This window comes from Vombatus ursinus, unplaced genomic scaffold (assembly GCF_900497805.2).
Source record: "Vombatus ursinus unplaced genomic scaffold, bare-nosed wombat genome assembly UNPS02014822.1, whole genome shotgun sequence".
NCBI lineage: Eukaryota > Metazoa > Chordata > Mammalia > Diprotodontia > Vombatidae > Vombatus > Vombatus ursinus.
The window spans coordinates 42,438-69,548 of NW_020954600.1; the positions used below are offsets into that span (position 1 = coordinate 42,438).

General features: G+C 43.0%; 1 protein-coding gene across 7 annotated transcripts in view; it reads right to left on the minus strand.

Moving 5' to 3' along the window:
• Nucleotides 1–4,645: 4,645 nt before the first annotated feature.
• The window catches only part of PTPRJ (protein tyrosine phosphatase, receptor type J), a 177,038-nt gene continuing 154,572 nt past the window's right edge, over nucleotides 4,646–27,111 (minus strand). For all 7 annotated transcript variants that reach the window (XM_027837695.1, XM_027837689.1, XM_027837692.1 and 4 more), the window contains exons 11-25: nucleotides 25,602–25,889; nucleotides 23,899–24,030; nucleotides 22,905–23,118; nucleotides 21,014–21,132; nucleotides 19,173–19,260; nucleotides 18,105–18,146; nucleotides 16,217–16,225; nucleotides 16,033–16,120; nucleotides 14,886–14,976; nucleotides 13,701–13,774; nucleotides 13,439–13,573; nucleotides 10,594–10,713; nucleotides 9,753–9,913; nucleotides 7,908–8,043; nucleotides 4,646–4,876 (exon numbers count right to left, since the gene is read on the minus strand). In XM_027837695.1, coding sequence (XP_027693496.1) covers nucleotides 4,718–4,876; nucleotides 7,908–8,043; nucleotides 9,753–9,913; nucleotides 10,594–10,713; nucleotides 13,439–13,573; nucleotides 13,701–13,774; nucleotides 14,886–14,976; nucleotides 16,033–16,120; nucleotides 16,217–16,225; nucleotides 18,105–18,146; nucleotides 19,173–19,260; nucleotides 21,014–21,132; nucleotides 22,905–23,118; nucleotides 23,899–24,030; nucleotides 25,602–25,889 — 1,856 coding nt within the window. In that variant the 3' untranslated portion in view covers nucleotides 4,646–4,717. The remainder of the gene's footprint in view (nucleotides 4,877–7,907; nucleotides 8,044–9,752; nucleotides 9,914–10,593; nucleotides 10,714–13,438; nucleotides 13,574–13,700; nucleotides 13,775–14,885; nucleotides 14,977–16,032; nucleotides 16,121–16,216; nucleotides 16,226–18,104; nucleotides 18,147–19,172; nucleotides 19,261–21,013; nucleotides 21,133–22,904; nucleotides 23,119–23,898; nucleotides 24,031–25,601; nucleotides 25,890–27,111) is intronic.

Here is a 27,111-nt window from a genome sequence, read left to right on the forward strand (position 1 = left end):
GTGTGTGTGTGTGTGTGTGTGTGTGTGTGTGTGTGTGTGTGTGTGTGTGAAGGCCTGTCCCAACCATGGGAGTTTTTCACTTAACCATTTTTTTCTGCATTACACTGGAGGTTTCCAGGAAGAGAGGGGATATTTGTAGGAATGACTAGTATAAAAAGTCAAAGAAATCAATAAAACTTCGTTGAAAAATAAAGAAGGCAGCTTTTCTGCCCATGTTTTGCAAAGGACAAACAAAATAATAGCACCGAAGGTATGAATATGAATTCATCAGGCTCTGTCTCATTGTTCTGGAAGAGAACAGGAGGCCCCTCATGCCCTGCCACCCCCCCCGCTTCTGTCTGAGGCTCCAGCCGCTTTCCTCATGCCCTTTGTCCTCACAAATGGGGTCCCCTTCTCTTTTTACTGTACGCATTACTATAAATAGGCATCCTATATTCCCCCAGCCACTAGAAGATGTAGATCAGAATCTCCCTGCCCCATGGGTGACCTCTCAGGAATCACGCTGGGCCTCTCCACCAGCTGTCTTCCTCCCTCCGAGGGTCAGAAACAACGTCAGAGCCCGCTGCCCCCATCTCCCAAGTCCATACCAGGAGGAAGGGAGGGGTCCTTTAAACAATGTGCTTATTTAAGGGGGGGGAAATCTTCTGAAAGGACTGAAGGGGCAAGTCCTTTCCTCTGTTTTTCCTACCAGAGAGAACGCCCAGATCCAGAGATAGCAACTGGTACAGCACAGCCAGGGTACAAGAAGCAAGCTGATCATCTGGGTCCCTATCCCAGCAATGTTCCAAATCATAAAGCAAGAGACCTCTGGTCATAGGATCACGGATCGAAAGCTACAAGGGACCTTAGCAGTCAGCTGGTGCAACACTGTCCTAGTAATAATGATAACAGCATATCTACAGCACATTAATGTTTGCAAAGCACTTTCAATAGATATTATCCTGTTTGAGTACCACATACCTGTGAGGGAGGTGCTGTTCCAACACCTCAAATGAGGTAAATTAATCTGGAAGAGATTAAATGACTTGCCTAAAATCACATAGGCAGCAAGTGGATTTGAACTGGGGTCCTGTGACATCAAAGCCAGTGTTTTTCCCATAAGGTCATGCTGACTACCCTGGCGGATGGAATCTCTACCTGAAGTACTTAACATCTAATTCTATACTTGTTGTTGCTCAGTCATTTCAATCATGTCTGACTCTTCAGACCCCATCTGGGCTTTCTTGGCAAAGATAATGGAGTGATTTCCTATTTCCTCTCCATCTCATTTTACAGATGAGGAAACTGAGGCAAAGAGGAGTAAGTAACTTGCCTAGGGTCACACAGCTGGTGAGTATCTGAGACCAGATTTGAACTCACAAAGATGAATCTTTCTGACTCGACACATCTTACCTTTATCCAAATCTGTGGGACTTTTCTTGATTCTCACTGGTCCCATCAGAAAGGAGAGAAGGTCTTTCATATTTATGACTTCCTGAATTCTTCAAAAAGCAATAATAATGATAACTGGGTATTCATATGCCACCCTAGAGTTTGCCAAGTGCTTTATGTAATGTAACACTATTTCATCTGAGCTTCACCACAACCACCCTGTGTGGCAAGGTATTATTCCCAATTTGTAATTGAAAAAATTGACCCTCCCTGTGTCTAGCCCATGGTCATACCACTATTTCAGTGTTGGAGGCAGGACTCAAATCAAGGTCTTCCTGACTCCAAGTCCATTGCTTGAACCACTTGCCAGGCTGCCTACCTGTGCCCACATTCCTCCCCAACTCTGGGCACAAAGAGGCTCCCTGACTTGGAGGCCCCAACAACAAAGTACCTGCCCAGCAGAGAGCCTGAAGACAGGGTCAATAAAATATGAACCAACCAGCCTCATCCATCCCAAACTTTGTTCCATCTCATCATAGACCCAAGTCTGAGGTTTTGACCCGATACTAAATGTATTAACAGCTGCTAGGGAAAGCAAAGGCTTTGGAAAGAGTAAATTCCTACCATACAAAGATTGGCTGAAGGATCTGGCATGTCTGGCCAGCAGAGAAGGCTTGGGGAGGTGGGGCTGGAATAGTTGCCACGTGGAAAGGGGATTTAACCTGTTTCATTAGCAGCCAGAGAACAGAATTGGGAGCAATGCGTAGGAGTAATAAGGAGGCAGATTTGGACTGGACATCAGGAGAAAATGAGTGACCGAGCTATCTGAGAGCAAGATGGTGGCCTCTCTTTGGAGATCACCATGCAGTGGCTGGATGATCTCGTTGGGCACACTGTCATGAGGACTCTTTGACTGGTCCAGGCTGGACCAGATTAGACGGCTGCTGATGTCTCTCCCCACTCTGCCATCCCGGAATTCCTCCTGTAATCCTGTGGGGATAGGATTAGATCCTATCTTCTAGAACACCAGCTTCCCTTTTAGCCCTTTCTGTAACTCAAAGAAAACTTGTTGGTGCTTTGTTCTTGAAGAGGACGACCATGTAATGCAGTCTTTGAGACACACACAGAGCTGAAATAGCCCCCCTATTATTCTCCCCTTTATAGCCTCAGCTCTGGACCTCTGCAGCATCTACTTAATTCTTCAGGATGCACCTGGGGTGAAGGGCACAACAGTGCCAGGAGACAAGTAGGTGCCCCCCATCAATGGTCACTGGAGTCCTAAGAAAAACCCTGAGTCAGCAGCTTGAGCTAGGGTCACTGGGGGAAATGGCCACCCAACTACTGGAACTTTGTGTTATTTCTCCATGAAAGCCTGAAGACATTATGCCTACTGGAGAGCTTGAACCCCAAATGTTCTTAATAACTGTGGTATTTTATGTAGTGTTTCAAGGTTTATAATGTGCTTACAAGTATCTCATTTTACCCTCACAACAACCCTGGGAGATAATTGCTATTATTATACCCACTTTGCAGATGAGGCAGATAGAGGTTAAATGACTCACCCAGCATCATACAACAAGTAGATGTCTGAGGCTAAATTTGAACTCAAGTCTTGCTGACTTCAGGTTCAGCGTTCAGTCTACTGATCCACCTAAGCTGCCCTCTGTCAGCTCTGAGAGCAAAAAATAGACAAAACACCACCAAATACCAGATCCTTCCATCTTGACACTCTGAGGAGTTTCTGAACCAGATACCATTAAAAATAAGTCCACATTAAATTCTTGAATTTTCAACAAACACACACTTGACACCTCCCTCCCCCAAATTGATATTTGAAGCAGAGCAAAGTCATGACAGCAGCAGTATATTGAAAAGAATTTTTTAAAATAATAATTACATCTTTGATACAAATTCAAATTTTTTACACCTCAGTTCTGACTCACGAGAGTTTGATATATATATACAGTAGATATCGATGCATGTCATTGCCAGTAGAGACAAGAGCCAGTGGACTTTGGGGAGGGAGGGGGGCCTGATTGGACACTGATCATTACACAGAAGTTTTCACAGAATCACACACATTTTTTTCTTAAAAAAAAAAAAAGACACATAAAATACCAACCTGAGTAATTCTCTACTAAAAAACATAGAGCATCATGAATCACTACGTCACATATTGCACCTTTAAATAATCCTTCTTACCAAACACAAAACAACAAAAAAGCCCAGACTGGGCAAGCGGAGCTGTGTCACTGTGGGGGCAGAGAGCTCATCTCTACCCCTGCCCAGCCAGTGAGGGGCTGGGAGACAAGAATGACCAAGTCTTTGGGAAGAAACTAGGGAAGGAAAGGGGAGTCAAATATACTGAAGGGAAGTAAGAAAGGAGAGGAAGGGAAAAAAGAGATGAGGAAGGGGAAAATGGAAGAAAGAGAGAGACAGCAAAGAAAGAGGAAATAAAAAAAGGAGAGGGAATGAAAGAAGATGAGAGAGGAAAGAGAGGAAAGGTTGCTCTAAAAAAGACCATAGGAATGGCACTGAAAAGGCTAAGCCTTTTCTACTAATCTATTTTTAAATATAATGTATATTCCAATTATGAGATTCAATATAAAAATATAGATATCTACTGCTTTTTGCCTACGGAAGCATAATTAGGAAAGGCACATGTTTAAATATAAAATCCACATGGAGGAGATACCACATCTCCCTCCTGACACTATAAACAACCAAAATTATGCATTTATCCATCAGTGAGATTCCAAGATACAGTAGGTAAAAATAGACTTCTGATCCTCAAAATATAGTCAACTCAACACAATCTTGGCTTCAGAATGTGAATCATATAAAAGAGTTTGCTCGTTTAAAAAAAGAGAAGGGGAAGGAGAGAGTGGGAGAGCAAGAGAGGGGAGGAAAGGGAGGGAGGGAGGGAGAGAAGGGGGGGAAGAGAGAGAAGGGAGAGAAAACGAACGAGAACGTGTGTCCTTCAGAAAGAAGAGGGGGGGAAAGATTCGCAGCTCACTTTTCCTCATTGATCTGCAACCCCCAGGAAAAAAGTCAACTCATCCTATTCTTAATCCGGAATGTAGTTGGTTTACTCAACCACAGGCCCTCAAGTCCAACTTCTTGTTTGCATTTTCTTATATGTGTATCTTCAAGCCTTCAATTGGTTATAACCAAACAGAATACAGACACACGCACACACACGCACACATGCACACACACAAGCACACGCACACACAAATTAAGACACTGTACATATAAAAACATATCCACAACAGTGCATTCATTTCCCTTTACTGTGGGGGCGCTGGGCCCAGGAAGCCCTGGGCAGGAAGGTTTTCCTTTGGAATTAAGCAATGTAACCATTTGTCTTCCCAAAAGCAGTCATTGGCTCGAGGTTCTCATAGATGGTCATGGCCGTTGTGTTTTGGTAGATGAGATCAGCTTTGGAGTCTTTCTGGGATTTGATAATATCCCAAACACACTGATTGAGGAAGACATACTGATCCTGACGAAGAAAATGCAAGAGAAAAACAATGATCAGGAGTTTCACTGAGGTCAGAAGGAAAGTTGATTTGAAACTGGGCGTGGGACATGAGCAGAAAACATACTTGGGCCTGAAACTGTCTCTGGGTCTTTGTTTGGATGGGTCCCAGAAGCTGGAAGGAAAGCCTCCTATCTCTTCCCTTCACCTACCAAATTCTTACCCATCCTGCAAAGCTGAACTCCAATGTTGCCCTCTCCTCCAGGATGCCTTCCCTGATTCTCAGTGGGGAATGAATGATGATCCCCCTTGGAGCTCTCTGACTACAGAATTCTGTACTTCTCTGCTGGACTTATCATGCAATGCTATTAGTTAGACACACCTGTATTGGTTACTTAACCCCCACTAGACAATAAGCTCCCTGAGGCATCACACATATAGAATCAGAAGGATTCTCAGAGACCATCTAGCCTGTCCTCTCATTTTATGGATGAGGAAATGGAGGCCTAGTGATTTGCCCAAGGTCAAAAGTGTCAGGAGTGGTATTTGAACACACATCCTCTGACTGCAAAACCAGTGTTCTTTTCACTGACGGAAAGACACATTTGTGAGGAACAAGAAGACAGCCTGGTTGGATGGCAGGATCCAGTGGGATATGGAGTAACGGATGATGAGATGGGGGAGGTAGGTTAGGGCTAGGTTGTGATCAGAAACTTTGAGTTGGAAGGGACCTTAGAAGATATCTGAAGGCTATCTTAGCTATCGATTTGGGACCAAATATTCATACTCTCTCCCTGTGGCACTCACCTACCTTTCTAGATGCCTCCAACATTACTCCCCATCCTGTACTGTGTGGTCCAGACAAACTGTCCTCCCTGATGGTCCTCACACATGAGACTCCATCCCCCATCCCTGGGCTTCTGCCCTGGCCGTTCTCCCATGCCTAGAATGCACTCCTTGCCTCTAGGAATTCACTTCCTTCAAGACGTGGGGCAAGCGCCATCTTCTCCGTGAGGCCTTAGCCACTCCCCTCAGCTCCTCAGTGCCCCAAATAACCTTCCACTTGTTTGTTACACATTCATTCTATACATATGTACCTGCCGTGTGCCCTCAACAGAATGCAGGCCCCTTAAGGGAGAGGCTAAGAGTTTGTATCTTTGTACCTCCAGGACCTCTACACAAAGGAAGGGCTTAGGAAATGCTTCCTGGGCTATTACTCTGTTTGTGAAGCAAACCAGCCCAGAGGATGAGATGCTTTGTTCAAAAGTATTTTATTTCATACCAAAAAAAAAAAGAGTGCCTCCATCTTTCTCCTTGCCAACAATAGGCTAGATCTGCAGTTTTCTTCTAGGCAAGAGAAGGCTCCCCAAGGAAACACAATGTGCCTCCAAAAGTCTTAGTAACAGCTAGTGTTCCTAAATTGCACCAAGGTCTTTGAAGCATTTTGATACAATAGGGACAGAGTTATCTAATGCAACTAGTATCATTATCCCCATTTTATGGATAAAGACACTGAGGTTCAGACTAGGAAAACAATTTGGTCAAAGTCACACAGGCAGGGAGAGGTAGCTAAGTAACATAGTGGATAGTGGGGGGTTGGACTTCATGACCTCTAAGGTCCCTTCCAACTGAAATCTACCATCACAACCTATCCCCAACCTACCTTCCCAACTCATCATCCATTACTCCATTTCCTCCTGGGTCCTCCAGATGAGCCAAACCGTCTTTCCTGTTCCTCACAAACAACACCCCAACATGACAAGGCAAAGCAGGGGCACCAACCCTGGTATGCAGGTCCTTTCAGCTCTACCACAGTGGGCTCAAGAGATCCAGATAAAGTGCTTAGAAGGCAGCCAGGAAGGGCAGTAGACAAATTGCCTGACTTAAGAGTCAGGAAACCTGAGTTAGAATCCTGCCTCAAATACCTACTAGCTGTCTGACCCTAGGCAAGTCACTAAGCCCTTCTAAGTCTCGGTTTCCTCACATGTAAAACAGGGATAATAATAACACCTACTTCAGATGGTTGTTGTTGAAGATTGAAAAAGACAACACGGAAAGCATTTTGCAAACTTTAAACTATGACGTGGTTATTGTTGTGATTAGAAAACCTTGAGAAGGGAAGACCCTTTCAGATGGGTGGGATAAGCAAAGGCTTTGGGAAGGAAGTGGCACCTGAGAGAAGCCTTTGAGCTCAGCAAGACCAGATCCAGTGCCCTACTGTAGCTGCTGAGTGTTTATCCTTGGGGCTGGCACTCTGCCAACATGGGGCCAACACTTTTGGGCACACTATGGAAATGGCATTGGACTATTAACACGTTCTTTCATCAAATAAACCTGTGATCTCCATCAGGGGTTTTTAACCCTTTATGAGTGTCGAGGGCGCCTCTGGTAGTCTGGTGGAGCCCAAGGACCCCTTCTCAGAATCATGTTGGTGAATGCATAAAGTTAACTCCATAGGCTTATAAAGGAAAAAAATGATGTTGAAATAACTATCAAAATACTAGAAGCAAACCAACAAATTCACCAACCCAAGGTGAAGAAGTCCCGTCCTGGAGGACAGAGCCTTCATCTTTTCTATTTTGACCTTGTGGTGCTATAGACCTAAGATTTTGTAGATCACAAGCTCTGAGGGTGAGGACTGAGCACAGTGTCTGAAGCACAGTGCCTGACCCAGAGGAGGTGCTTAATAAATGCTCACTGACTGTAAGTGTTCAATGAACAGAAATGAATGTAGTCCAACCTCTCCATGAAGCAGAACCTTAACCTCTGGGTTTGCTGCCAGTGCCCAGCTATTTTACTGTCCTGCATTTCAATCAAATGAATCAATTGACATTTATTAAGCATTTGTTCTATGACAGGCACTAGGTGAGACCACCAGGTAAAGGAATTTTTTTTTTTTTTTTGAGCTCCGGCAAGTCAGGACAACAGTCTCTTAGCTACCACCCATGTTTTCCAAAGGGATATCAGGATGCAATGTTTGAATAAGAGGGCAGAGTGTGTCTCCCTGCTCCTCCTCCCCCCCCCCTTGGCTCGTGGGAACAGCATTTGGCCATACCTCTGTTTGCACCATCAAGGGTCGATGCAGGCGGAGGTCATATACAATCCCATACACGTCTACGGCGTTCTCATTCTCCATCTGATGGATGAGTCTGTCTATGGCAATGAATGTACCTGTCCTGCCAACTCCAGCGCTGGAAGGAAGGACACATACACTCACGTCACATCACTAAATAACACGGGGACCTAAAATTCAACTTTCCTAGAGGACTCTGCCCCTTGTTCTCATCATATTCCTGGCACGATGCAAAGTAGAGCTAGGCCTGGAGGCAGACACAATGAAAGTTTGCTGAATTGAATTTAATCTAGCCTAATCTTTTGCTGAAGCACGAATCTTCCTGCGTGTATACACATACACATACACACACACACACACCCCTGAGTTTGCTGCTCTAGTCCAGCCCATTTATTTCCGTGTTCTCAATTTCTATGAATAGCTTATTTAAAAAAAAAAAAGATGTTTAGTCTCTAATGTGAAATCTCCCAGGACTTTGCAATAAATTAAGACTGCATCTCTGTTAGCCATCATCCCATATCTATGATAATAGAAGCCTGGTCTATATATAAAGCACTTCACGGTTTGCAAAGGCTTTCACACAGGTTCTCTGATGTGGACTTTATAAGTAACTCTGAGGCAAGTAGGCCAGGTTTGAGCAGTGACTGTCCCCTCTCTTCTACGCCCTCCTCCACCTGTCCTCTTTTGTTCTTCAGGTTGACCACATCCAGGAACCACAGAACCACAGAATTTGAGAGTGCAAAGGGACCTCAGCAGCCATATTCTGCAATATGCCTATGAAAGGATTCCTCAAGGTAACATCCCTGATCAGTGATCCTCCAGCCTCAGCTTAAAGACCTCCAAGGAGGGGGGAGGGGCACAGACAGCCCATCCAAATTTTGGACAGCTCTAATTGGCAGGAGACACCCCCTTGTTCCTTCACCACTCTCCCCCACAGCCAGCTCTCTAGACACATTCCCCCAGACCCTCCTTTCTATGTCTGCTACAGGCCCAGGAGCAACCAACAAGTGTACCTGCCTGAACCTCTGAAGGTCACAGCAGCCCCCAATGACAGTGTGCCACCCAATGCTGTCCCTACCTTGGAATATGCCCGACAGGCCTTTGGCAACTGGAGGGCCTTCTTCTGAGATTCAGGACTAGGGAGTTAATCATCCCTCAGTACTCTGAGCACTCTGAAGGATGATGTTCAGTCCCGAACACCACATTTTAAGAAGGACACTTATAAACTGAAATGGGTCCAAAGGAAGGCAAAGGGGGTGATGAAGGGCCTGAATTCATGCCATATGAGTATTGCTTGAAGTAATTTGGCATGTTGAGTCTGGAGAAGAGAAGATTTGGGAAAAGGGCAAAGTGGAACCCTCACCAACTGTCTTCTAATATTTGAAGGGCTGTCAGATAGAAAAGAGGCCTCAAAAAAGCAGAATTACCAGCAAGGGGGAGAAGTTACATCAAGTCTTAAAGGTTCCATTTGCACAGGGGAACTTCCCAGTAATTATAGCTATACAAAACTGAAAATGCCTGGTTCAGAAATTAATCAGATCCTCCAGCCAAAACTGGATAACCACTTGGTATGTTGTGGAATCAAGAATGGACAGAAGCTGTATGGAAAGAGAGTGCTGGCTTATTAGGGTCAAAGGGTATAGGTTCAAACCCTGCCTCTGCCACTTACTCTTTGCTCTGTGTGACCACAGGTAAATCACTTAAAATCTCTCCACCTGAGTTTCTTCATGAGTAAAATGAGCCCAGACAGCCTGCTGGGTCCCTTCTGATTCAGAGATCCAATGTACAAAATGCCTCTTGGAATGAGCATGGGGTTGGCCACCATACCTGCAGTGAACCAGCACGGGGGACTCTGGAGGGCTCTGCTTCATGTAATCATTGACCAGGTAGCGGAAGTTGATGAGCAGATCTGTGGTGTCCGGCACGCCGTGGTCAGGCCAGGAAGTAAAATGGAACTGACGCAGAGGGTGGCTCTCACTGGTCTTGTTCTGCCAAGCAAGGGAAGCAATGGAGAAGGATGCCAGCCCAACCTGAGGAGCTCTTGGGGGAGAGCAGGAAGCTCTAGGCCTTCATTGGAACTGCAATTCCAAATTTCTACTACAATGCTGCTAATTCATACTATTAGTGCTAATTATTAACTAGTTAATACAAACTAAATAATAATGGTATTAGTGTTTTATGGGAAGGTAGTGAGTAGGGAGGGCTTTGGGATGGGGGTCAGTGTTTTTATCAGTGCAGGGAGCACCCAATGAAGGAACTTCCACTACCAAAACAGAGCAGAAATTATTCTATAATTCAAAGCCTTCAAGAGTAGGCTGGGGCAATCACTGAGGTGATAAAATAGCAATTAATACTAAGATTTTTTTTCCCAAAAAAATGATTTTCTGGTTAGTTTTTTTTTCCCAGGAGATACTTTTGGTTGGGGAGGACAAAGGAGTCTACTCCACACTCTGAGTAAACATCCCATCTTTAGTCTATCACCCAACAAAGCAATACCAAAAGCACAGGGAGTCTTTGTTCCAGGGTACCTTTTGCTTTTCCAGCACTGTCTGGATGGCCCCTTGTCAGAGATGAGATAGAGGGAACCCCTGCTTGTGAGAGACAGGACTAGAGGCCCTCTCAGGCCCCCCAAAAGTTCTGCAATCCTCTTCCCCCAGCTCTTACTCACATTTTTCACTGTGAAATCCCTTATTGTCCATTCTGGAAGGATGATTTCTGATATTATGCCAACAGTGATATCCCCATAGTTCTGGGTTTGTTTGGAAGGCCAGTATTCCTCACATTTGGTCTAAAACAAAATACAGCATCAATCCAATCAGCATTTATTAAGCACTTATGTGCAAAAAGACATAGCACCAGGGATAAAAAGACAAAACAAAGGTGTGAGATCCAGGACCAGAGAGGTGATCGTCCCTCAATGCACAAGAGGCACACTTTGGAGGAAACACCCAAACCCCACCAAAAAACCAAAAGCTTCAGCCAATGACCAAAATCAGAAGATGGTTTCTGGCAGGATCCCATCAGATAGAATGACAAATGAGCAAAGAAACAAAGATGGAACTGTCACTCAAGGCTCTCAACACCGCACTCATTGGGAAGTCAGCATTGATTTTAAATAAAGTAAAAATAGCTGCAAAAGTCCAACTATTTTAGTGCTTTAGAAGACTGTGGATATGGCAGGTAGTGGGTAGAACTGAGAAATTGAAGAAATTCAGCTCCAGGACCACCAGAACCCACCCCCGAGATGGAAAATTATCAAGACCATCCAGATGGTCCAGCTGGTAACTGTATCAACAAAAGTTTAAAAAAAAAACAAAAACAGACTTCACAGAGTCCAAACCAACCATTTCCATCCCTGGAGGGAAAAAAAAGTTCAAGATTCTTCACTAACTGGACTTTACTGGTTCAAAGTACAAAAACAAAGTTGATTTCTGTGAATACAATGACATTCTCTTAGGCTGTTGATGGTTTCATTCACTCTGTGTTACAAGAGAATCCAGAAGCATCATTGCAATAAAATAAGCACAATGGTAACGAACAAACTTGGTTCTGGAGAACAAGAGATGTAACAAACATCTCTCTTTTCTCAAAAGGGAACTGGTGAACTAAAGGGATGAAATATAAACTGGCAAATTTAGTTGCTTTGATGGTATGTTTTACTTGTTCTTTGTTACAAGGGAAGATTCGATGCCCTGGAGTTAATGCCCACCCCCAGCTGTGCTTCACTGCACTGCTGACACCCCAGTCATCCCCTTTATGGTACCATCAAACCACGTTACCCCTTTATAACCTTTACAACCCCTCACTCCTCTCTCTGGTTCCGGATACATGATCAAATCAACTCTGCCATTGATATGGGAAGGAGTGTGGCAATGGACTCCCCCAAATCTCCACTCTTAGCATCTCTGTAACTCCCTGGGTCCAGCTTTCCCTCCCTAGCCACAAGTCCCCTATATGTGTTGTCTCCAACCACTCCCCCCACCTTGCCCTTAAAATGTCAGCTCTTGGAGGAGAAGACCTATCTTTGCTTTTGCATCTGTATACCCAGTAGATAAAGTAAGTGATGAGTTAATTTTTTTTCATTTATTCATTCAATGCAGAGGAAGGGGTATATTAGAAAACAATCCCAAAAGATCATGAATTCTTTTTAATGGAATTAGAGAAAAAGAAAGTATGCCTAGCAGAATCCTGCTTGCTGCCTAGAGATTCCAGGCTTCCTTTCCAACCGCGTGCTCCCGGAATAGACACTCCTATAAATACACATTCATTGATGCTATGGGTCACACCATTATCTCAGCCTGCTGCGCATCTTCCTCAAATTTTACTGGACTGATTCAAAAAAATCATTGAACAAAGTTCCAAGTGGAACACATTGAGTGAATCTTCCTATGAAGTAATGGTAGAAAGTCATAAACTAAGATCTCATTGCATAAGAAGATATTAAGGCATAAGTAGGTGCCATTGTAACCTAGATTCATCCCAGGAGATAAATTGGTTTGTTGTTTGTTTTTTTCAAGTTGTTACCTAAACAGCTCATTTCATTGGAGTGGAAAAAAAAAATGGAAGCCACCGAGTGGGAGCTGGCTAAACAACTTATGGTATATGAGTGTAATGGGATATTATTGTACCATAAGAAATGACAAAATAGACAGTCCAGAGAAAACTGGGGAGAGCTGTATGTACTGACAGAAAGCAAAGTGAACAGAACCAAGGGAACAATCTGTACAATACGAGCTTTAAAGAAAACTAACTTTGAAAGACTTTAGAACTCTGATCAATATAGTGACAAACCACAGCTCCTGAGTACTGATAATGAAGCATATTACTCACTTCCCACTGGATTCAAAATACAGGCTGAGACGTACATTGTTGCTCGTGGCCAATGAGACAATCTGCCTTGCTTAACTGTGTGTGTGTGTGTGTGTGTGTGTGTGTGTTGAGTTTTTTTCTTATTGTTTCGGGGGGGGATGGGAGGGAGAAAAATAATTTTTAATTTAATTTAATTCCCAACTCTGAGCATTTTTAATGACTACCCCTCCTGCTTGGAATTCTCCCTCCTTATTTCCACCTACTGGTTTCTCTGCCTTACTCTAAGTTCAACTTAAAATCCTAACTTCTGCAAGAAGTCTTTCACAATCTCTCTCAGAGTTCGTTCATTCCCTTTCTTGATCATTTCCAATTTATTCTGTATATATCTTGTTTATTTATCTATGTTGTCTCCTCCACTAGACTATGAGTTCCTTTAAGGCATGGACTATTTTTACTTTTCTTTTTATCCCCAGGATTCAGCACAGTGCCTGGCACATGGTAGGCCTTTCATAAGTGCTTGGTGACTTGACTTAATTTTAAAAAAAAGTCAAATAAAAATTAAAAGATGTTATCTAAAAGAGCAAGATATTTCTATTTATGGAGGTAATAAGTTCACTTTTTTTGCCTTCCTTTTATCTAAGGAAAAAAAATAATTTTTGAAATCTGAAGAGAAATGATGCTGATTTTTTTTTAAAGATACTTACCCTTCCCTGTTCAACACACTTGGTCAACATAACAATAGAATAAATATTTTTCTCCCAGACCATACGCCAAAAGTCCTTTAGTGTATTTGGTAAGGGTCCTTGAGTGGCAATAAAATCCCTCTTAGAGTAGTAGCCCTAAAAAAAAGCAAGAAAGAAAAAAGCAAAGAGACTCATTTTCTATGTGTAAGAGTCAAGAAGAAAGGTTCTGAAGGGTTGGGTAAAGGAGGGAGGAATGGTGTCATCCCAACCTTGGAGTACTTACTGGCATGTAATTGGCATTAATGTAGTCATCAGTCACTTGTGTCTGGATGGAAAGCTTCACACGAGAAATGTCATCTGGGATGTCAGAAGAAAACGGTTATCATAGAAGCATTATTCCAGGAAATCAGTCATGACAGAGCACAGCATTTAGAATGAGGGAAGACACAGCCACGACCTCCTCAAGGAAGAATACACCCCCACTAACATGTCATTTTCAATAACCAGTAATTAAGATAAAGCCAGGCTGGCTCACAGAGCTGGAAGGGCCTCACCAAAGCCTGGGTCAACCTCAGACTCCCTCTCCACCACCACCCCACCAGCACCTCTGCCGTCATTCTAAGAGCTTAATCACTAGAAGAACCAAAAGAAGCAGGGTCTTTGAGTTGGAATGGATGTCCGAGACCACCTAATCCAATGTCTAACTCCATGAGGAGGACTTTGGCCAACAACTCAAATCAATAGCTATCCAGCCACCACCGAAAGGCTTCCAGCACTGGGAGAGGGGTCTGTTATCTCCTAGGACACTCATTCCACTGTGACAGCGCCACTTCTAAGCAAATTTCCTTCTTTTGGGGCCTCTCTGCAGCTTATGGACTCAGCGATGTGGAACCAGAAGAGACCCCAGAGGTTCTCTGGTCCCAACCTCCTCATTTACAGCTGAAGAAATCGAGGCATCAGAAAGCTGTGACCTACCCGAGGTCACTCATCCCCAGAGAACACGGCCACCACCCCAGTCCCACTCCCCACTAATCTCCTTTTAGTCTCAGTAAGCTGACGAAAGGAGAAACCACATCGGGTAATTCACAGTGGTGCCATGGACACAGTGTTGGGCTTGGAGCCAGGAGAGCTGAGTTCAAATCCTAACTTAGACAGTTACTACCTATGTGACACTGAGCAAATCACTTAACCTCTCTCAACCTCGGTTTCTTCACTTGTAGAATGGGGATAATACCGCACTGGACTGCACTGCTGTGAGAATCAAATGCGATAACATATGTAAAGTGTCTTGGAAACCTCAAAGAGCTATGGAAGTGGTAGTTGTTATTGCTGGATGACAAAGAGTTGACTGAACTTCTTGGGTTACAACAGACCTAGCACCACCATGAGTCTATGACTACTGCTACAGATGCAAAAGACTGGTAGAAACTGCCAAACTATTTCCAATAAAACAAAGGAAACAACATACACGGTAGGACGTTATTATATCGGTTCTTTCCTCTATTTTCCGGAATCTCAGCTGCAAATTTCGGTTGATTAACACCAATGAGCTTCAGATCCTACAAAACAGGAGAGCAGATAGTCAAGGATGTAGCCCAAAGCAGGGAGTTCCACATAATCGCAAGACACAACATCACATCATGAACACGGGCTTCTGAGCATCCAGGAACTGCTTCATAGGGGGCTAAATAATGGCAGAGGGTTTGGTGTGCCGAAGAGAGCCCTACATTTGGAGGCAGAGGCTCTGATACTTAGGACACATGACCTTGACCGGTCACCTACCTTGTTTAGGCTTCAGTTTTGGCATCTGTAAAATGGTTGGTTTGGGTTGATCCCAAAGGTCCCTTCCGGCTCTAACCCCCATAATTACTGACTGTGTCTAACGATCCCCGTATTATAGGGCTGCCCCGATGCTTCACCATGTCATAGAGGAGATGTTAGGTTACATTGGCAAAGCACGGGGACTGGCCAAAATAGGGATGAGCTCAGTGAGGAATCATAAATCTGTTATCCAAGCACCACCAAAAGATGGGTTTTTTTTTTTAAAGTTCTGGCAACTTAATGACCATGTAGTAGGGCACGAAGAGGTGAAGAGAGGCCCCAGCCCAAACCAATCAGAGATCCGTGAAATTCTGAAACATGCTGGCATATATTCTACTGACTTGAGACTCAGTCTTAACTTCCACTTCTGAATAGTCTTCACCGATTGATAAGAGTCAACCTGAATATTCCTTTCAAATTCTGAAACTCATAGACAGCTGTTAAGGACCTCAGCACTCGAAGTAGCCAACGTACTCATTTCACAGATACGTGACCAAGAGGAGAAGGGCCTTGTTCCAAGGGAGGAAGAGTGACAGAGCCAGGTTTCCAGCCCCCTGATCATACCATGAGAGGAAAGAACTTCACATTACTACTCTAGTCAGTGGGTGGTTAAATGTCGCCTCCTTTCAGGAGACAAGCTGACCGCTATCCTCAGAGCCCTCTGCTTTAAGTGAGGTCTGGTTCTGAGTTGCCAAAGCTTCTCTCCGTCACCAAAGTAGGTGGGTTTCCTCTAAATTCAAACTAAAGAAATAAAAGGCCCTTGACATAAAATATGACTCCTTGGAGATACATACTTCATACTCCTCTGCGAAACCACAGTTGGAGTCGGCCTGCTGTTTCTTAAAGTAGGACTCAAAATTCTCCACTTTAATTATTTTAGATCTGAAATGGGAAAAGAATCATTAGAACTGCCTTAGCTCATAGTTCACCTAAGTGTGAACCAAAGACGTGCTAGGGAAATATTGAGGATTTACTTACTTTTTAGGTCTTGAAGAGGAAGGAAGAAAAAAAAATAAATTAGAAATTGATTGCTTATGTTACAAACAAAAAAATACCTCAATTATAACTCTGGTCATTAAAAATATGTTTGTTCTGCAAAGAACAATTAACTATATTCTACATATTTATGTATGTATGCATATAAAATACAAAAACTAGTTAACATGTATAAGGTATCAAAAGTTTCAGTCCAATTTTCAACTACTAGAGCTTCTAACTACACTAAGACCTTTGAGACACTCTGTGAATATAAGCTATTTATGTAACACTCTGTATATGTAACCTATTTCTGTAAAATATAAATATGTGTAATAATGAAACATGCATACATAAACAACAAAACCCAAGAAACAAAGCTAAAAATCCCGGGCTATAAGGGCTCTATCTGAAAGAAGCACAGTCATAGAGGAAAAACACAAAACTGGGAATCGAAAGTCCTGGATCTAAATTCTGGTTCACTACCACTTACTAGCAGTGTGACCTTGGGCAAGTCATTCCCTTCCCCTTTCTAGACCTCACTTTCTTCATCTGTAAAACAGGGAGAAGATAATGGGGGCTGCTTTAGTCTCTCTCTCACAGATTTAGTAATATAATAGCTATAGCCCCTCCCTCAAATGAGATAACATCATGTAAAGGGCTCTGTAAACTTCAGAGCACTCCATAAATAGAAGCCTTATTGTTGTTGGTATTAGTTATTATTATTTCCTCATCTGCAGAATGGGGGAAATGGGCAAAATGATTAAATAATTTCATAGAACACGGTGCTGTTGTGAGAGTTCCAAGAAAGCCAAGTGGAGGAAGAAGTGAGTTCAAAGGCTGAAACACAAGAGGAGAAAGCTGAGGCAGAGGTGGTCCAAGAGGCCTGGCAATGCACACATAGAGGCCAGGAGGAAAGAGAGGGAGCACTACCCCTCTGTGTTCACAGGAAGCCATGACCCTAAGAAGAAAGTCCCAGCTCCCCCACTTGATTCGAATCTCTTCTATCTCCCAATTGACACAGGCTTCTTACCAACTGACTCCTAACTGACAAAAGAAAAAGTCACCTTTAAGTTCAAGGTCTAACAGCCCAAAACCCATTCCACGTTGAGCACCATGGACTCTGGACATTCTGGCCTGGCTGTTTTCCTTGTGGCGAAGGGGAGCACATAATGAATCTACTCGTTAGGTAGAAAAGTTGATACTTTCATCAAAGGAAGGACCTGAGAGATGATCTAATCCAACCCTCTTATAGGACACATGAGAACACAAGCCCAGAGAGGTAAGTGACTCACCCAGAGCCACCCAGCAGAGTCAGGGCTAGAATCCAAGTCTCCTGTTGCCCAAAGACTCTCTCCACTGCCTTACATTGCCTCCTCTCAGATGCCAATGTGACACTGCCACAAAACCCACATTGGTCCACAGACCAAGGCCAGAAATGGGGCTTCATTTTGTTGTTGGGGGGAGGGGATGGTTGGTGGCAAGGGTGACACACATCTATGATTTCATCACAGGGAACTGTAGGAAACTCCTAGAATAGAAACTCTCTTCCTTGATAGAGACAAGTTGTTTATCTGCAGCTCAAAGGTACATTAGACAATAAGAAGTTAAGTGACTTGCCCAGGGTCACAGAGCTAGTCTGTCTCAATGGCAGACCATAGATTCAGGCCTCCTTCATTCCAAGTCTGGCTCTCTCCCCATCAAAACTAAAATGCTTTCTTCCCTAACTTCATTAGCTTTGTGAAAAGGAAATTTCTCAGTGCTGAAATATAAAATAATATACTGAAATGGTCCTTCAAAAGACCACAGCCACATGTGCGAACCAATGGGGTGCTGCTGAGGGACTCATAGTGCTCTTAGATTTAAAGAATAAAACTTTGTATAAACTCACTTAATTTGAGAAAAGGACACATCACTATTCTTTGCATCTTTCCTGTTTTCAAAGAAAAAAGAGACCGGTTACTTAAATACACACACAAAGTAACTCAATGCAGAAAAGTTTCCTCTCTCTTTTCTATATTTGAATATAGCTAGTTGCCCTGTGGGCGTGCATTCCCGTAAGGGATGTGAGGTAGAACCTTGGCAAAGCCTGGCAAGTCTGTGAATTCTAAAGGAGTAATAACATAATTAAGAGATGACTAACAAAGAATCAAAATCCCTCAGAAGGACAAAAACAGTTTCAATAGACACTGTGCCCGCCCAGTCAATGGGTCAGTTCAGGGGACAGATTTCATACCTGGTTGTACCTAAGATGATGTAAAATCCAAAGCCTGAAAAAATGCCTTTCTATTTATGCTAACAAAACAAAAACAAAACCCAGGATTCCCGCACTCTGGACCTAAGGAACTCCCAGGGGAACACTCTGTCCACCACTGCAGGTTGGCAACTCATCTGTAACTCACAGTCCTAGAAAGCTGCCTAGAGTACTGAAAAGTTTAGTGACTCGTCTAGGGTCAAAAAGCCAGTATGTGTGGGAGCAGTACCTGAACCCAAAGCTTCCTTCACTCCAAAGCTGGCCCTCCCTCCATGGGGCTATGTAACTCCTCAGCTGAGAAATCTGTAATGATTTTTTTCTGTGACACTCATAGAATGAAATATCTGTGAGTCCTGCATCCAAAGTACCCAGGTAGTCACAACTTGGCAAATTCAGTTCCTCTGATTCCTCTCTCCCAACTATTGCTTACCATTCCTATGTGCCCTCGGCACAGGACTCTCTGAGGGTTCCCCAAGCAGGAGATGAGAGAGCGCCTTTGAAAATGTGACCGATGGGGTCACTGATAACCTGGGCCTTGGCAAAAAGACAGAGCCTGGCTTCTAGGCCTTTGCTAGCGACAGAGCTGGAAGGGCCTTCTTCTAGTGGTGATGGGAGCGTGAAGGGCTAATCTCTAGGGTAGGCAGCAATGCCTAAGATAGCTGAGGTGAACTGCTTGGACAAAGCATGCAAATCAATAAGAGTCACCTTTTCCTTCTCCAGAAGATAAAGCCTCCAACAGCCACGATTACCAGAGCACCAAAGATACACCCAAAGACAGCACCGCAGATGACAGCTGTAGGAAAACCAAATGGGAGAAAAATCATCTACCGAGAATGACTCATGGGACTCCAGAAGCAGCACAGGAACTCCAACGGTGGTGGGCAAACGCACAAATCACAGACCCACATGGACACCCAGCAGCATCCCAAAAGAAAATCCAGCTGGAACAATGGAAAGAGCACTGGAAGCTTTGGAGTCAAAGGAGCCGAGTTCTAATTCCACCTCTGCTGGGTACTGCCTGGGAGACTATGGGCAATCCATGTCAACCTCTCTGGGGCCCCACTCCTCATCTGCTAAATGGAACGTGCTGGACGAGGTGGGCTCTAAGTCCCTTTGGGGTCTATATCTCTGATCCTGTGATCCTAGGGTTGGCCTCAGATGTCTTTTTTAGATGCAGCAACATTATACCTCAAGGCAACTAAAGGATGGTCTGCCAGGTGATGGACAAAAAGATGGATGTGGAGTCAGGAAGAATCTGGGTTCAAATCCTAGTTCAACATCACTGGCTAGCTGGGTGGCCTTGCAGCAAGTCACTTAAATACTCTGTGCCTCAGTTTCCTCATCTATAAAACAGGTTAGATTACTTACATCATAATGAGAAACAAATGAGACACATACAAAGTGTTTTGTAAACCAAAAAGCTAATGATAATGAAAACAATAACTAGCAATGACATGGAACTTCAGGGTTTTCAAAGTGTCGTACAGATATTAATCTATTTTACCTTCACAATGACCCTAGGAGGTAGGTGCTATTAGTATCCTCATTATATAAGTAAGGAATCATATGAGTCAGAAAGAGGTTCAGTGACTTGCCCAGAGTCACACAGTTAGTGTCAGAGGCCACATTTGAACTCGGGTCTTCTTGACTCTAGGCCCAGCACCCTATCTTAGCTATTTAGCCATAACTGCTAACAGGAAGCTGGCTTGGACTCAACAGATGACTCTGAGTCTTGCCTCTGCCACTATAGACAAGCTGTCTCAACCTCTCTGGGCCTCAGTTTCCTCATCCACAAAATGAGTACAATAATACACAGGCACCACACCCTGCTTCGTGGTGCTGTGGGGAGGATCAAAATGTTTGTCAAGTGCAGTGTAACCTCAGAGCATTATCACAAATGTCAGTTCTTATTATTAGTGGCCACATTAGAAATATGGTGACCAGCCTTGCAAGTTTGATGTGACAACATCGTAAACCAGGAAGCGCTGTAGGGAAAAAATGTCATCTTCCCAGTTAGAAAGTCTGGGGCCAAAACCTAGTTCTGCCTGTTACTGCTTTTGTGACTCTGGGCCTGCTTCCCCATCGAGACAACGAAAAGCGGCTGACCTAGGAGATGGCTAAGGTCTCTTTAATTCCCATAATGCTAGAGGCATAATACTAATGTATGTAGAATCTCGGTGGGCAGAAAGAGGGGCATCCCACGCATTCCAAAGTGGGAATCACACATTTAGAGCTGGAAGTGACCTTAAGGATTGTCCAGGTCAACTCTCTCACTTTAGAGTTAAGAAAACTGAGGCCCAGAGAGGTTAAGTGATTTGCCCAAGGTCACACAACTGACAGATCCAGGATTTGAATTCAAGACCTTAGACTCCAACATCAGTTCTCATTCCATGGTACAACACTGATTCCTTCTCCCCAGGAGAGAGTACAATGTACTATGGATTCTTAAATGGATAAGTGGACATTTTAAGTAAAAATTATACAATGCAGAATTTGTTAATTTTTCACAATGTAATAGAGTTTTGTTTTGTCTTAGCCCCTCCTACCTGGATTCTGAGGTAAAGAGACTGCATCTGAATAGAGGCTGAATGAGACGTAGCTCTCTGTGCCATTAATGAGGTGAAGGCTGTCAAAGGTGATATTGGTGAAGCCAGCAATACAAGCCCTGTCGATGAAGGGAGAAGAACGCATCTGAAAGCCTGACAACATCCAATCACAGGGATGCCAGGCAAGGAAAACCCCACTGAGCTAACACAGCAGAGGAAACAAATCTGGAGAAGGGCAGCCCTGCAGGATGGTGGCATTCTCTAAGCCACTGGACAATCCTGGCTATCTCTATCTTTCCTTTGCACCCTCAGTCTGGCACGTCCAGGGCTTCCCAGTTGGGCTCCAGCCAACCCTTTCAGATTTATTTCACCTTCCCCCATTTTACACACAGTACATTACAGCCAAACTCACCTACTGCTCTTTCCTAAGATGAATTGCTCATCTCCTGCCTCTGTGCTTTTATTGAGGCTGTCCCCTCTGCCTGATGTGCATTCCTTGGTCCCCTGCTCCTTTTAGAATTCCTACCTTTTATTTCTTTCTTTTTCTTGCTCAAGTCTTCTTGTACAAAATGACTAATATGGTAATGTTTTACATGATTGCACATATATCACCCATATCAGATTACTTACCATCTCAGTGAGAAAGGAAGGAAGGGAAGGAGGGAAAAAATTTGGAACTCAAAACTTCTTTTAAAAAATGTTAGAAACTGTTTAAACATGTAATTGGGGAGAAAGTATTTTTTATTTAAAAAAAAAAAAAGGCTTCTGGCTCAGATTCTTAAAATCTAGCCACTGCTCAGATTCTTGTAATCTAGCCGATGGCTCATAGATGCTCAGATTTCTCAAGAGTCTGGCTAATATGCCAGATGTTCTAATAAACCTTGTCTTTGGCTGAAAGAAGGCTTGGGTCAAATTCTTTTGGGCAGGACCCACGTGTTCTGATTTTGTGGTCCCAGCACCCCTAAACCCCTAAGTCTCAACACACCCACATGTACAAAAATATTTATAGCAGCTCTTTTCTAGTGGCAATTGAGAAAGTAGGAGAGGAGAGAGAGTAGGAAATTGAGAGGATGCCCATCAATTGGGGAATGGCTGAATATGTTATGGTATATGAATGTAAAGGAATATTATTGTGCTATAAGAAATGATGAGCAGGCAGACTTCAGAAAAACCTGGAAAGACTTGCATGGACTGATGCTGAGTGTAGGGAACAGAACCAGGAGAACATTGTACACAGTAACAGCCACATTGTGAGATGACTAATATTGATAGACTTAACCCTTCTCGGCAATGCAAGGATCTAAGACATCTCCAAAGTCCTCATGACGGAAAATGCTATCCACATCCAAAGAAAGAACTATGGAGTTTGAATGCAGATCGAAGCATACTATTTGCTATTTTTTTTCTTCTGTTTTGTTCTGATGGTTCCTCCTATTGGTTCTAATTCTTCCTTACAACATGACTAATGTGAAAATATGTTTAATAGGAATGTATATGTATAGCTTATATCAGATTGTGCACTGTCTTGGGGAGGGGAGGAGAGAGGGGGAGAAAAATTTAAACCTCAAAAACTTATGGAAATGATTGTTGATAAATCAAATTAAGAAAAAAAGAAAAGAAAAAGGCTTCCTAGCTTTCTTCCCAACTCAGCCCAAGGCCTTTCTGGATACCCCTGGTTGTTCATACCCTCGCACTTCAGACTGCCAGACATTGACTCAGCCTTCTACGTGTCACTATCTCCCCCAGCCACCCCACCCCGTGACCCCCTCCCCGGCCACCAGGGAATAGAAGCTCCTATGGGGCAGGGACTGTTTTAATGTTGTCTTTGTATGTCCAGTGCCTAGGACATAGTGGACATTTAGTAAACGTGCATGGAATGGAATGGAATTACCGATAGGAACTGAGGGGTTCCAATTTCCCATTGTAATAGCCATCTGTGGTAGATTCATTCCCTACAATGACCTCATACTTCAAGACATCAGACAAAGCTGAGGCAGCTCTTTCCTCTTTCATCGACATGAGGTAAGTCACGTAGGTCTTCGAGGTTCCTTTCTTGAAATCATCATAGGTATATTTCAAAAAGTCAGCAGAAGACTTGTTACCACCTAAGTAGCAGACACACAAATGAAACCTTCAAAAAGGCAATAGATTCATAAGAGCGGAGACAGATGAGAGATCTGTCTCATTTTCTAATTTGAATTCAAATGGGCAGACGACTAGGTGTAGGATGAGGGAAGGACTCAGTCAAAATCACCGTGGCAATATGGCAAATCTTGGTCATGGGGAATGTCGCATATTACATCAGACTTCTTCAGTGTGCTGGTTAGTTTTACTGAACTTGTTCTCCCACTTTTTTTTATTATAAGTCATGGCATAATGTATAAAGAGCTGGGTTTAAAATCAGTAAGACCTAGGTTCAAAGCCTACCTGTGACATATAATGACCGTGTAATCCTAGGTAAGACACTTAACCTCACCAGGTATTAGTTCCTTCATTTGTAAAAATGAGAGGGTTGGACCAGATAGCTTCCCAAGGTCCCTGCCAGCTCTAAATCTATACTTTAGGGGGCAGTTAGGTAGTGTGCAATGGATAGAGTACCAGTTTAGAGTCAAGAAGACCCAAGTTCAAATGTAGCAGCAGACACTAGTTGTATGACTCTGGGCAAGTCATATCATCTCTCGTGGCCTCAGTTTCCTCATCAGTAAAACAGAGACAATAATAGCACCCACCTCCCAGAGTTGTTGTGAAGATGAAATGAAATGATCATTGTGAAGCATTTAGCACAGTGCCTGGCACATAGTAAGAGTTATACAAATGTCAGCTATCATCATCATCATTATTATTGCTCTGTATAGTGGCCATTTGGCACAGTGCGAGTTCCTTACTTCCATCCGTGGTAAGGATGACCGCATAGGCTGTTATTGGTCCATGGCTTGCCTCAAACTTGCCGAATTTTACTTTCAATGAGTTGTGGCTGATGGGGAAAATATTTGGCAATCCATCTGGAGGAGGGGGGTCTGAAAACAATAAAAATCACCTCTACGTTAATATCATGGAAAACAAAGATGCAGCAACATTTGACTTTAGAAGGTGATCAATGGCACCTGAAAATTTGCATACAAGGGGTTGCTGTCTCATCACGGAATCATAGCATTTCCAACCCATTCCCTTCCATAACCTGTCCAACAAGTGGTCAGCTTATTCAAAGGTAAGTGTCAGCTAATGTCCTAGTTCAAGGGATAGGTGCTGCCCTAATATTCTTCTGCAGCTTTTCTCTTTTCCCATACACTGTCACTGCCAAACATCCTCCCACCCCAAAGCTGTAACTCCCTGCAATAACTCTATGCTGTCAGGTGACGTTTCCCCAGAAGAAGGGCAGCTACTACAATCAATTCTGTCAGAGACAAGGGGATAACCCTTGTGGATAACTATTGCTACTGACACTATGGGCCATGAGCCCCCATTGCTGTATTTCTCACTAATAAATTAGGGGATGCCAATTAACATTAAACAAAACATTTACTGAAAATGATAAGCAAATATAAAATATTTTTAAAACATTCTACCCATATATTCAAATCACACCTCTCCAATGTACAAAGTATACCTGAGGAGAATAGGCACACACTTAAAGTCTCAGGGCAAAAAGGCACATGCATAAGGAATGCATGTGATCAGGGTAACTCACAACTCAGGAATTGTAGATTTCTACATCTTCCTTCTGTTTTAGGAACCGTTCATAAAAGTTCCTTGATGATCGTGGCTTCTATGTGAACAAAGCTTCTGCTGTTAAACTGAGTTGTTCTATGCTGTGCTAGGTTAATACTTCACTAGTCACAGCATTTCAACTATAGGAATTAATCTATTGGGCTGTTTCTCTGATGCTCTACTTCTAAACTGATTCAGCTGAGCTTGCTTGACAGCAACTATAGTATCCATCACTTCCAGCTTCAGGCTTAGCTGATGTCTTCACCTGAAATAATATCGGGCCCTTCTAGGAAAAGACAACAACCCTTACCCTAATGTTGGTAAAAGAGTCAGCACTCTTTTCTCCTTTGGCTGGATCCTTCTTTTCTACCTCTCAGGTATGATATAAAGAAATATCTTGCCTTTTCTTCTCTCTTCTTCTCAGCAAGTTGGAGTAGAAAGTAAAATATATTCTCCCCACTCCTTCTTCTTCTTATCTCTAGCTGTAAGCCATATGTAATTAGTAACTATCCTGTCATATGCAAATCAGCAACTGCTTTATTCAGGCAGCTCAGACTATTTTTCTTAGAATAGTAAAGCACTTATGCCCCAGACAAGTAAACTGTCAAGGGTCACTCTCTGTATATCTACATTTTATAGAAGGTTGACTTCCCACAGTATTATCATCACACTAATCCTTGATTCCTTCAAATGACACTGTCAGGTTTTTTGAAACACAAGAGAGAAATAAAGTTGGGCAGATGAGGTGGGATGAGCAAGGAGAAAGGGTGTGGTTGGGAGAAGAGCATAACTACAACAGCTTAGCAAACTATAACCACTGACTTTTTTTTCAGATTTGAGGAAATAAATAGATGTCCACCAAAATATCTCTACAACCTACCTGTGATACTAGTTTGGGAAACATTCTGTATGGGGAAACTCTTTTTCCCACAGGACAGGGTGGTGAGGCTGATGCTGTAGGCAGTAGAATAATTTAAATGTGTCACATTAAAGTCATCAGTCACATCCGTTGAATTGCAGGGTGGAAGACTTATTTCCTGGCTCCACTCCCCACTATGGACAGTCAGACTGAAGCCATTGTTCATGCCAGGGGGGCAGGGCCATCTTAAAGTGAGGGTCGATTGTTTGGGCACTGGATTGCACTCAAGGAAAGCCACAGATGCAGCATCTAGATAGAAAAGTGAAAACGTTGAATCTTTTCATTTCGAACTCTAAGACGGAGAAATATGAATAACAATTGCTTGGTCTACCACAGAATCAGAGAGAAAGAAGGAACCATCTACTCCAACCTGGACAGGAATCCTTTCAGTAACATCCATGACAAATGGTCATCCAGTATTTTCCTGAAGACCTCGAGTAACCTGAAATTCAATCCCTCCCAAGGCATCCCCTTTGACTTTAAGGAAGTTCTCGGTTTTTAAGGACATTTTTGCTCAGGTTGAGCCAAAACCTGTATCTCTACAACTTCTACCCCTTGTTGCTAGTTCTTTTTTCTGGGATGAACAAGAAATTAGTCTGATCCCACTTCTACATGAAATACTTAGAGAGCTTTCAAAGATCCCTGGGCCTTCTCTTCTCAAGGCCAACTGCTGCCAATTCCTTCAACCAAAACGTACATTGCATGGTCTCCAGTACTCTCATTATCCCTCATTGTTCCTTTTGGGTGTGCTATGTGACTTATTGATATTTTTCCTAAACCATGGCCCCAGAACTGAAAACTGCAGCTGTGTTCTGACACCAGGACACAGGCGAACAGGACTATCCTATGATAAGACTACAACCACCACTAGCTGATAGCAACTGGAAAACCAGAGAACATACAATTGCTATGACTTCAGAGAAGGCAACATGGTACCGGGAATAAGTCCTGGCTTGGAAGACAGAGGACTTTGATTCAAATTCTATCTCTTAGGGAGGGGAAGGGAAGGGAGAGAGGGTGATAATTTGGAACTCAACATTTTTTTTAAATGAATGTTAAAAATTGTCTTTACTTGTAATTGGAAAAAAAATAAAATACTATTTTCTTAAAAAGAAAAAACAAGGGGCAGCTAGGTGGCGCAGTGGATAGAGCACCGGCCTTGAATTCAGGAGGACCTGAGCTCAAATCTGACCTCAGACACATAACACTTACTAGTTGTGTGACCCTGGGCAAGTCACTTAGCCCCATTGCATAGCAAAAAAAAAAAAAAAAAGAAAGAAAGAAAGAAAGATCAACAAATTGAAAGTATAACAAAAATATCTAAAAAACCAATAAATTTTTAAAAACTTAAACAACAAAATAAATATCTTGGAAATCAAAGAAAAATTAACAAAATTGAAAGAAAACAATTAATAAAACTAGGAACTATTTTAAAAAGACAAAATAGAAAAGATGGAGGAAAACGGGAACA